Source organism: Anastrepha ludens, chromosome 6, assembly GCF_028408465.1.
Source record: "Anastrepha ludens isolate Willacy chromosome 6, idAnaLude1.1, whole genome shotgun sequence".
NCBI classification, from domain to species: Eukaryota; Metazoa; Arthropoda; class Insecta; order Diptera; family Tephritidae; genus Anastrepha; species Anastrepha ludens.
This window is the reverse complement of record NC_071502.1, coordinates 37,178,463-37,190,602: the sequence shown is the minus strand read 5'-3', so window position 1 is coordinate 37,190,602 and position 12,140 is coordinate 37,178,463. Positions and strand designations below refer to the sequence as shown.

At 35.7% G+C, this 12,140-nt stretch overlaps 1 protein-coding gene across 2 annotated transcripts in view; it reads left to right on the top strand.

The window, feature by feature from the left end:
• LOC128867644 (BTB/POZ domain-containing protein Tiwaz) overlaps nucleotides 1-12,140 on the top strand; it is a 146,037-nt gene that overhangs the window by 39,807 nt on the left and 94,090 nt on the right. The window contains exons 2-3 of one of the 2 annotated variants that reach the window (XM_054109065.1): nucleotides 2,867-3,869; nucleotides 10,417-10,479. In XM_054109065.1, coding sequence (XP_053965040.1) covers nucleotides 3,859-3,869; nucleotides 10,417-10,479 — 74 coding nt within the window. In that variant the 5' untranslated portion in view covers nucleotides 2,867-3,858. Of the gene's footprint in view, nucleotides 1-2,866; nucleotides 4,188-10,416; nucleotides 10,480-12,140 lie in introns of both variants that reach the window. The other variant, XM_054109066.1, reaches the window with a different exon arrangement.

Genomic DNA, 12,140 nt, shown 5'->3' with positions numbered 1-12,140 from the left:
AGAAAGAAAGCGTACGGATGAAAGATGAACAGTGTTCGTTAAAAACTCCCAAACCATGTGCCCAGAAGGCCTTGACAGATCTGCACTTCAAGGCTTTCGCTCAGTGCTCGTTGGGTTGAAACGAGGCCCTCCTGTCCAAAACCAGACTTTAGGTAGTCACAAGAGCTCGAGCTACCCTCGTAATTAGTCAACGAAGTGTGTCCTCTGTTGTCATCGGTTGCGGCTATAACGGAAGTCAAAACCTACTAGTTTTTAATCGCACTATGAGTGAGCCCAAGCACTTGTTGGCCATCAGAACAAGTATTTATTTCCTTGAAGCGTAGGTGCAGTTTCCTTGAGAGCGGCTATTTCTGCTTGGAAAAAGCGGCAGTGAGCCGAATACCTAAATTTTCATGCCTGAACAGCCAGGGCCAGGCTTCTTGGCCTTTCTAGTTCCGAATTATTGCTCTCCGGCCACTGCTCCCCAGAGTGAATGTCCGCGAAGAAGGAACTGAGTGAATCCACCCTGTCCCCAGATTTCCCCGAACTAGAAGCGTGCGATAACGTAATCGTAGCGCGTAGCGTTAGGTTTTTCTTGCAATAGTTAATATATAAATAACACTGTGTGACAAAAAAAAAAATTAAATATACTTTTATGGAGACCTAGCACAACTTGTGGCTATAGAAAAACTAAACAAAATGGTATAGGAGAAATTTCCAATACACCCCCAAAATCTCGTTTTATGGCCATAAAACCGTTTCAGTAGGTTGATGGGAAGAATCACTTGTAACTTCGCCAATTTCCATCCGATTTCGAATTCGTTTTTTTAGTTCGAAAGAACAAAAATAAGCCTTTTTGACAGTGTGTTGACAATTTTTCTGAAATGACAACTGACGAGACTGTAGACGGAAGTATTTGGAATTTTTTTATTTTTTCTCTATTTTTTCAAGTTTGACATAATTTTTACGATATTATCCGATATTGATGATTTTTTTTAGTACACTAGTGTTAAAGAAAATTTAATTTTGCGTCGAATGGGCTATATTTGACTGTAATTGAATTAAAATTAATAGAGTTGTGTGAGTTTTAAGATTTTTTTTTTTTTTTTTACTAATTTGGTATGTAGGCATCGAAGCATGAAAATGTCATTATAAACACATAATATTTATTGGACTATTGTGCAGTGCAGCACTGTACGGTATGGTACACAACGGAGAAGCGAGCGTTTCAGATTGTCTTCCCGATAGAAGTAAATCACGAGAAAGATCCTGAAAATCTGAATTTGATACAATATGTCGTTCTGAAGACTTACAACCAGACGGAAAGTACTCTTCATCATCAGGTTTATTGTTATCAGTTTGATCATCATCAGCAATGAGTTGAACTTCCTTCAGTTCATGACCTGCAGCTGAGTCAATCATATCGTCCAAGACTACGGGGTTCTTAACAGTTGCAACATCAGCATACTTTATGTGCTTTCGAGCTTTATAATGATGACCGCTTACGTCCGTTTTATAAAAATTACAATCATCTGGTTTATGATAAGGCTGATGATGCCACATCATCGGAGAATATTGAGAAATTCGACTTTTCTGGCAACGTTTTCATTTATATCTCTTGAATTTCAATGAAACAAACAATAAAAATTTGACGTTTTAATAAGGTTGAGTTATAATAACAAACTTCTTTTGTTAATCAATGTACAGTGTGAACTTTGGTACACTTGGGAGCTTTCCATATTTCTATTGAAAAAAAAAGTGCTATAATATGTCAGATATTTTCGTAAGTTCTAACCAGTTCTGTTGTATGCAGTACAGTGTACTCTTATGTATACATATATACTCCAATAAATATTACGTATCTATAATAACACATCAAAACACGTCCTTATTCCCATTTAGCGTAAGCTATACCTACATACCAAATTAGTAAAAAAACAGAATAAAATCTTAAAACTCACACAACTCTTTTAATTTTAATTCAATTACAGTAAAATATAACTCATTCGACGCAAAATTAAATTTACTATAACAGTAGTGTACTAAAAAAAATCCTCAATAACGGATAATATCGTAAAAAATATGTCAAAGTTGAAAAAATAAAGAAAAAATAAAAAAAAATCCAAATACTTCCGCCTACAGTCTCGTCAGTTGTCATTTCAGAAAAATTGTCAACACACTGTCAAAAAGGCTTGTTTTTGTTCTTTCGAACTAAAAAAACAAATTCGAAATCGGATGGAAATTGGCGAAGTTAGGAGTGATTGTTCACATCAACCTACTGAAAAACGGTTTTATGGCCATAAAACGAGATTTTTGGGGTGTATTGGAAATTTCTCCTATACCATTTTTCTTAGTTTTACTATACCTACAAGTTGTACTAGGTCTCCATAAAAGTATAAAATCACTGTCGCACAGTGTAATAAGTAAATGTGTAATTAATGGATATAAAAAGGTTTACACAGTCTGCTTATTTAATGGACACACTTTCGAAATGCTTGAACAATATTAAATCTATCATATCTCGGCATCTTTCTTTATATTCTTATATTTTTATTACCTGATATTCATTCCTTCATCTGTTAGAAAACAAACGTATATTTCCTGAAAGCTTAAAGCTACTGTTATTATGATTTTTTTTGTATTTTCTCCTCTAAAAATTACTTCTAAAATTTGCGTGATGTATTCGTACCTATTTCTTTATACCTTTCATATCCGTATATGTACATAAAAATGTGTGTGTAAATATCCGTTGACATAAATTTTCAATCGCTTGGCAGCGGGCCCCATGTGACCGTCGGTGGCTACATTCCTACCAAATTACCGCCGCGTAGCACGCTAAGTGGCCAAGCAATTTTACTAATCTTGCATATGTTTTAATTACTTGCAGATATGCAGAAACCAGCTCAACACGAACGCCCAACATCCGAAACAACAATTAATAACAAACTCTACAAGCAACACCAACCACAGGCCATTAGCCAAGTAACAGCAGCCACAGTAGCAGCGGCAAAAATCACTTATAAACATCCGCATGATTGTAGCATTTAACTCACGTTTCAGCATACATATAAACGTATAAAATACAGACATACATACTCGTACATTTCAAGCCGGAAATAGATAAATCAACAAGAAAAACGTGAACGACAACATAACGTTTGGGAGCGTAGCTGTGCGATACGAAAAAGTTAACGATAAACAAAAAAGGCGCCACAGTAAACCAAAACATTCTCATTCAAACAATAGCAACACTCACCACAACCGCTATAAACAACAAACAGCAGCGGCAACATTTGAAAGTGCGCCACGGCATCGACAGCAACAGCAATATAGCAATTGCAAGAAGAAAGCCAACAAAACAAACGGAGGATTCTGCGCCACATCAAGGTCGTCTAGGAAAAAGGTGGGTGCGTGTGTGTGACCGAGAGAAAGAGAGAGCTGGAGCTCCAAAGAATGCAATAACAATAAAACATAAACAAGTTTTCGTTGGTTAGTTAAGAGTAAGGGAGCGCGCAGCAAGCAGCAGGACAGAGAGCGCGTATGCAACGAACGAACAAGTTGCAAGTTGGCGGAGACAACAAACCATTCAACCTACAAGCAAACGAACTGCAACAGCGAACATCCAACCGACGCAATCGAGCCGCATGTAAAATCATAGCAAACAAAGAAAGCAGCAGCAACCAAAGCACAATTGGCGCTCAATAAAGTAAGAGCAACACAAGAGGCATTGCAGAGCAACTAAAGCAACGGCAGCAGCAGCACAAGCAACGACAGCGACAACGGCAATCAACAGCCAACAGGAGAAGCAAACGGAGTTGTAGTCTCAGCGATTAGTCGCGTGCATTTGTGACTTCAGTTCGAAGCGGACATTCGGCGCGAATGCAAGTCAGGTAAAATTTAGTGCTGTTCTTCCTTCTCTTCGGTAAAGTCAAATAGTTATTTGTAAACACAAGTTGTTGATAAAATATAATAGTTAAAAAAAGAGTTAAGTTGTTGCGCGCTAGTCGTTCAATTTTCGAATGCACAAAGGAAGTGCACGTTTTGAAATCAATTGAGCGTTACTTTCAAGATAAAATATTACATAGTAATAAATTTGGTGCGAGCAAAGAATAAGTGACCTCTGTGAACTTTTGTGTTTTGCGAATTGAATTCTAAATCGTTGCTGTTGAATACGTGAAAGTGCATTTCCTCAACCTGAAGAACATTTTGTGAGTAATGATTGAAAAAACAATTTTACACGTACATTCATATTTTTATTTATAATATTATTCTAAAATTAATTTTGCGCACTTTTTATAATAACGCAACGTTGTAAGTAGCCACATTTCTAATCGATTACAACAAATAAATAATTAAGAAAATGTGAATTTAATAACCTTTTGTGTGTGAGCTGTCGCCCTTTGCCAGTGCGACAATTTTTTAGCAACCGAAAACGAACCGGTAGTTTCTGCAAGTATTCCCAGCTAGAAGTAAATCCTCAGCTGGGCTAGTGAAGGTTAGCTAAAATGTTCTTCTCTTATATCCACTTTCATTGTTTCCCTTTAGGCTATTTGTATTCACTTAAATTGGTGAAATGTGCCTTATATAAAAAGTTAACAAATAATATTATAAATTATTCGGAAATAATCCCTGGTCAAAGTTATAAACTAACACGTCAGGGTTTTGCTTTTTTTACATTCAATAGTAAAAATTTAATAATGATTATTCACACCAATACTGCGCCTGGAGCGGCAATGTAATACGCGAAAAAAGGTTTATTTTCAAATTATGGCAACTTATCTCGCACAGAGCCATTCCTATTCAAAAGATTCAGAACTGATTAGTATTTTCCATAATAGCTGCTGAACAAGTCGTTCTCGACAGTTTTTGTGCAAATTTTTAATTACAAAAAAAACCTTGTAGACAGTGCTGCTTAGTCGGAATTTTGAATTGACCCTCACTTAATATCGAAAAATTTCAAACCTTTCTTATGGTTTACCTTCTTTATCCCTAATACCTGTTATCCGTAAGTAGCTAAATGACCTCTTTTGATTGACAAATGCAACAAAATAACAAGCAAATAAATATAGAATTAAGAGCAAATAAGTAAAGTGGCGGCAGCTATAGCCGCATGAGTTGGTGCGTGACTACCATGCGGGAGTGGGTAGGTTTGAATTTCCGTGCATGAAACAGCAAAATGATAGAAACAGTTTTTTTCTAATACTGATCGCCCCTCGGCAGGCAATGGCAAACCTCCGAGTACATTTCTGCCATGAAAAAGCTCCTCATAAAAAATATTTGCCGTTCGGAGACGGCTTAAAAATGTAGGTCCTTCCATTTGTGGAGTAACATCAAGACGTAAGCCACAAATAGGAGGAGGAGCTCTCAGCCAAGCGCCTAGCAGAAGTGTACGCATCAATTATTTATTTATTATTTTGACTAAAAAGGCGCAGAATTATTCACCCTATCGGAATAGGTATGTTATAATTTTTGCAAAATGGCGTCGTGAAGTAGACAGCAGCAGTATTCACACAGACAAGCAATGGTGCTCGTAAAAGTCAAAGTAAAAATTTCCATCACTCAAAATATTTTGTTTTTTTATTTAATAAAAAAATTTTTTGGATGATTAATTTTGTGCCATCTTGTATATGCTTTCATTAGTCCAGTTTTCGAAGACCAATTCAAAATACTGGGTATGCAGTTTTTGCAAAAAAAAATGTGTGCTCTACTGGGTCTATATACATATATAATATTTTTTAAATAATAAAAATATATATTTTTCAGGAAATATTTTTAGCAAAAAGCTTAACAAACGAGTTAGACCCAATAAAACACAAATTTGTTTGCCAAAAAGTTATAGAAGTAAGGTTCTTTGAGGGAATAACAAAAAACAAGTTGGGCGTACTACTAACGCCAAAAATAGTGGTGGCCATTTTATATCACTAGACCATTTATGGCAATTTCTGCAAATAAAAAAAAATAGTGTTAAAACCAAACTTTTCCCATATTACCAAACCTTAAATCCAATTCAAAATGGTAAATTATCCCAATTTCTAGAGAAATTTTTAGCGGAGTTAGTAGCAGTCATTTTTCAAAATATTAATTTGATATAAAATTCATGACTGGTGTGTCTAAAAACTGCTTCCTGCTTTGTGCAGATGACATTAAGATTTATTCGGCGATTCTGAATTGATGCAAATTGATTGACTTAATTTCAGTAACTGGAGTAACAATCACTACTGAATATAAAAGCCTTTTCTAGGCCTTTTCTTTTTCTGTTGTAGATATCTCTTACCACATATATAGCACGTCCCCGTCACGTGTAAGTGAAATTAGGGACTTGAGTCTAATATTTGATTCGATGCTTACTTTTGATAGTCATATAAATGTTATGATTACCAAATCATGGCATGGCTCCTTGGTTAGGCGTCATATCTCCGATTTCTCCTGCCCTTATATGCTAGAACTTTTATATACGGAATTTGTACGTTCCAAACTTGAGTTTGCGTCCTTCACTCGGTCTCAATATAAATGTGTCATCCTGCTAGAATGGAACGAATCCAGATAGTATTCTTACATTTCGCGTTGCGTAATTTACGCTTTTCGGATCCTGCCCCTATCTATGAAACGCGATGCTTATTGATTAACTTAACATCTCAGCAGAATAAGAGAGTCATTTTATCTTTGTCTTTCATTTTTGATTTGATTCGTGATGCTGTTGACTGTCCTGTGATTCGTGAGAGGATAATTCTAGTCAGAGCTCTTCTTAGCTCAGAGTTTTTCTATGGCGGTCTCTCAAAATCTCTTTATGCTCGAAACGCTCCCATTACTAGAGAGTTAATTGAGTTTATAATCTCTAAATTTTATTAGATAGATTTTTTATTTTTTTATATCGCCTTTTGAAATTTTTGAATATGTATTATAAATACTGTATAAAAACTGTACTTTCTTAACCTTAGAATGTGTCTACTTAGCCTATAAAAATTTATTATATTCATTGGCTTATTAAATAAATAAAAACCTATGCAGTGGCATTTCCAAAATGTGGTTTTGAAAGCTTTTGTGTAACATATACGGATTTGGCATGATGAATTAAAATTTTATTATAAATATAAAATTTTATAAAAACAAGAATAAGTTCTTCTGGTGTTTCCGACTGCTGTCCTCAAATACAGAGCCTTAACAACCAAAGTTTTGATGTCTGAGAAAAAGTTTATTTATTTCATAATTAACTTATAATTTAAATTTTAAGTTAGTGGTGTTCTTAGGAGCAATGATAGCGCAGTCCTTCAGCTCGTGGGAGAACTAATTACTACCGAAGATGTTGAGATTAACTTTGAATAATTATTTAGAAGGCAGAGAGAAGAATTCGTTGAAAAGTTTAATATAGAAGGATTGATTTCAAAAAGGATATAAGTTTTAATACATTTTCTGTATTTGGCATAGATAAAAAGGTTAGTAGGTTGATGTTAGAAAATGATAAGAGTTCGGAAAAATAGGCAAGCGGTTAAGAAGTGGAATATGTCGATGATTGTTAAAGAGTTGCAAAAATTAGACTGATGTGGGAGAATATTTCTGATGTGTTAATGAAGCGAAGACGTTCGAATTTGATTAGATCAAGTGTGGATATGAGGGTGTCAATGTGATAGCTGAAGATTTGTATGTTAGATTGCCTACTGTCGGTGTATTGGTACCACATAGCAGTTAGTGGGAATGAAATTCTTTGGATTTGTATGTAGTGTAAAGTTATGTGCATTTTTATGTCTTTAATATTCCGTAGTCAGGGGAGGCTTCCCTTGAAAACTGGTGGACTACTCCTAGAAAGATTGGTCTTGTGTCAACTCAGCGAGCGCTGGGTTGGAGCGCAAACGTGCAAAGTCGTGAAATTCTTCTGGCCACGGGTAGATCAGAGGCGCTCGTGGGAACTTCAAAGGCTAACAAAGCCGTAGAATTTTGGGGGTATCCTTACCGGGTATTGTACTGGTGAGACTTGGGATTGCTTCAAGTCCTTTCTGCAGAAGCTGTCTGGAGGATGAGTTTGAATCATCTCAGCACCTTCTTCTCAACTGCCCTACTCTCGTCGGGCAGTTGGTTTAAATATCACACACCTGGTAAATTTCATCAGTAGCTTGAAGCGGTTAACGCTAATTGCAATTAGCCACTGTTTGAGTATTATCTATTATTGAGTCTAAGATATTTCTGAAATTTTAGTTCAAACTTTTTGTATTCACATTGAAATAAAAAAAAAATTTTGCAGGTTTTGGATTCAGGATACTTTTTGTATTCACATTGAAAAAAAAAAAAATTTTTGCAGATTTTGGATTCAGGATTTTTTATGAGGAATTTTGCCATTGCCTGCTAAGGGGCGACAGTTATTAGAAAACAATTTTTTATCTATCAGGCGCTCCATTATAGGGCTTCAGACTCGGGCGCTACCGAATGGTATGCAAGTTTCATGTTTTCGTCAAGTTTCAAAGTTTGTACAATTTAAAAAAAAAGTTAATAAAAATTTTGAAAAAAATTTAACATTTTTTTTTTTTTTGCGAATTGTGAAAAGAATTTCTTGTATGCAGGGTTGTGGCTAATTGAAATGTAGTAGCTAAAATGTAAGTTTGAAATAGCTCACAAATCATGTTGCCTTTTGACAACTTTTCTCCTAATGGTGTGGGGTATTTTCTTCCATACAAAAAAATTTCGAGCATTCGTTACATGAAAACAGACCGCCTGCACAAATTTTGAAACATAAATTTTCTTTTTTTTTGTATGTATATGAGAAGGTCCTACGTATAAATTTAGTACCATTTAGCGCATATGATATTATAAATCCAAAAAATGTCGTTATTTTGTTGTACTCAGAATGAAATTTCTAATAAATTTCGCATAATTTTCTACTCTGGAAAACAAGTATAAACTTTTTCTACCAATCTTCTTCTTCACTGGGACGATAACCGCTTACGCCATTTAACAAAGCTCACCAGTTGTTTCTTTTTTGTGCAAACCGACGCGGCTGCTACCACCAGCTGATACTGCATCGATTACTTTTAGAGGCCGAGCTTTTGTATCCATTCGCACGATATGACCCAGTCAGCGGAGCCGTTGGATTTAGATTCTCTGCGCTTTGTCCATATCTCCGGAAACTTATAGACATAAAAATTCGCAGAATCTCTCTCGCAAACACTCCAAGGGACGACTCATTCGATGTTGGGATCGTCCAGGCTTCTGCGCAATATTTTTTCCCCTCATATTGATGCTGATTTGGATGCCTGATATTAAAAGCAAGTAAACCTATTAAAGCTATGTGAGTGAGTTCTGTAGACAGAAGCGATTTAGTTTTTTTGGAATCTTTGTTAAATTTTGCGAATTTGGAATTCAAATTAAAGTAATGGTTGCATGGAGGACTATTGCTTGACGACCATGAGGCAGAAAATTTTGTTTGCGCAACCGCTGTTTTGGCGAATCGTTCAAATTAACATTTATTTTAAGTCGCAGCCGATAAAACGCGAATGGCGCGTGGTGGTATTTTGGTAGCAAGCATCAATTATTCGGCCACTGGATTTCAAAAATCTAATGATGCAGTTTCAAAAAGAAATGTCTGACTAAGTAATGTCCAAACTTTCTATTTCCCTAAAGTAATACCTACATATTTTGTCTTAAAAAAATTTTAGTGAATTTATCAAAAAAAGTTTTAAAATTGAAGGCTTCTGATGAATTTGAATAACTTCTCAAGCTTCTTGTTTCATATCACTATCGCACCACCTAGGTCTTTTTTGTCTTTTCATCTTGCGCGAGCTGCTAATTCTAAATTCGTAAAATGTTGAGGAAGACTACAGAGCCTCATGAAATATCGAATGAGATTCCGAAAGCCCTCTCTATCTAGGTTAAGAAGATGTTAATATGTAAGACTGTAGTGGTCGTAAGGTGGCCTGATTGTGCAGATATGCTTCGAAGGCATTCTCTGCAAAAGATTTCTATGCAATAGATTTCCGCTTGAAAGACTGTCTGATAATTTCCAATAGATACCAATAATTTCTAATTAGACCCACAGGCCCCGCACCAGTTGTAACATTCGCAAACTTCAACACATCTGAGTATCAGATTTCCGAGTCAGATTGAAACTATGGGTTACCTACCCGCAGAGTGCCCGATGTAAAATAGTTATCTTGCAAGGAATACGGGTTGTTTATGAATCTCATTACAATTTCCGTTTGCCCTGTAAAATTTCCGATCATTTTGTCAGAAATATTATTCAGGCTTAGTTCTACTAAAATATTCTATCATGATAGGGAAGGGAGATATTTTCAGAAGTGCACTGCATCAGTGGCGCAAGTACTCATTGCCCAAGTTAAGCCGACAAGCTAATATAATGAAATATTTATAATCATTGCATATTTCTAGGAGCACTTACATATGTATGCTGTAAATCTATTTACCTAGAATTTTCTCTCATTTTCTCCATAGAACTTCTTTCGTGGCATTGGATCAAAGGTCAGCTTTGACAGTGGATTCCTCTTGCCCCAAAAGGTGAGTACACGTACTAAAAATTTTACAGATAAATTCGTCCATTCACTCAATATTTTATGAGGTTATTAGGTGAATCTTCATAGTAGGTAGCAGATACTAAGCAAGATTTCTATTAGCAGATTATTTTAAGAATTTCAGTTGAGGACTTTATTTATTCGATTTTTCCGATTTCGGCAAGCAGTGGCGAGCTTTAGTCGATTGATATTTGATGATTCTGCACTCTTAAAGTAAACTCCATTAAATATTTTTTTGTTTCATTGCTGTTATTTTTTTTAATGGTAATATAAAAAAAATTAAAAATGGAAAACCGTTAACAATATACCCATCGAAACAGTTATTATTCTTATGATATTTTTGCGTTATTAGGTAATAAGCAAACCTGTTTAAAACTTATTTCCAAAGTGCCAGGATTCGGTATTTAAATCATCAAAAGCAATACTAATTAGAAATAAGAAATGAATGTGACAAAGAACGAAGAATTATAGTAAAGAATAATAAGAATTGAATATTAAGTATTTGTCACAGTGCACATCATTGAGGCCAAAAAAAATGCTCTTCGAATATTAGAGGGTGAAAAATATTGCCAACGGCTAGTTATGCAGTCGCTATAAAGGCTAATTTATGTCAAAACAAGTTATTCAGCAAATAAGTAGTACTTTTACTGTGAGTGGCCCCCTTAGACCTTTTTGCAGGATTTATATGCTTGTTATAGTGTATCTGATAAAAATGAGGAAGTTTAGAATTTACCACAAAAAGTGCTAGTATCTCCAGAAGATTATCGAAGGTATTGGGTAAAGTAAAACGTGAACAACTGAGGAGGAATGAATGGCTGCTTTATCTGGTGTCTCATTGGTTCATTGAGGTTCAAAAGAGAGAGTATTATGGAAAAGTAAGATTATTGTCGTAATCCAATCCAAAAATAAAATTACTCGATATTTTTTTTGCGGTGAGGTGGATTTGCTCCGTTGCCTTCGCGCCGTTACTAGAGGTGTGGTGATTCCACTAAAAATATCCCTCCTCTTCCATTGCATTTTACTCTCAACCCCGGGACTGCTTCCGCTTTGCCTCGAGGTAGAGGTCCAAGACGACGTCCTAAGAAGGACCCATCGACTTACTCAGCCTGCGTTGAGGGTCGCCTGTTTTGAAAAAACATGCCTAATGCAAAGATCTATTTTGCAAAGCCTGCTGAGGTACCCTATATTTGAAGGCTTTTTAAACATTTTAAAGCCACTCTGGAGTTTATTGTTCCATAATTTATATGGAGGCCCGGCAATACCAACAAGGTGGTGCACGCCTAGTGCAGAACATTTACAAAGGAAGTTTTCTGAATTTTCAGTGTCCATTTCCCAGAATCGGCAGATGATGGTCTTAGAGAGACCAATTTTGTTTATGTGGTATCTCAGGCTACAGTGGCCTGAAAAGTAACCAGTTAAAAGTGTACTCTGCTGAGGGAAAGTAGCTTATCAGAAATTTCTCTGTCCGGTGTTAGGAATTGTTTCGCTTGACTGACCGATAGAATTTCGCTAGTGTTCAAGAGAAGTTCGTTGATGTGGCCCTTTGTAAGTACACAGAAAGGCTAAGGACCAATTAAGGATCATACTTTCTGGCATTACCTACAAACGAATATGTAATAAATTCTATCAACAATACAATTGATGTTG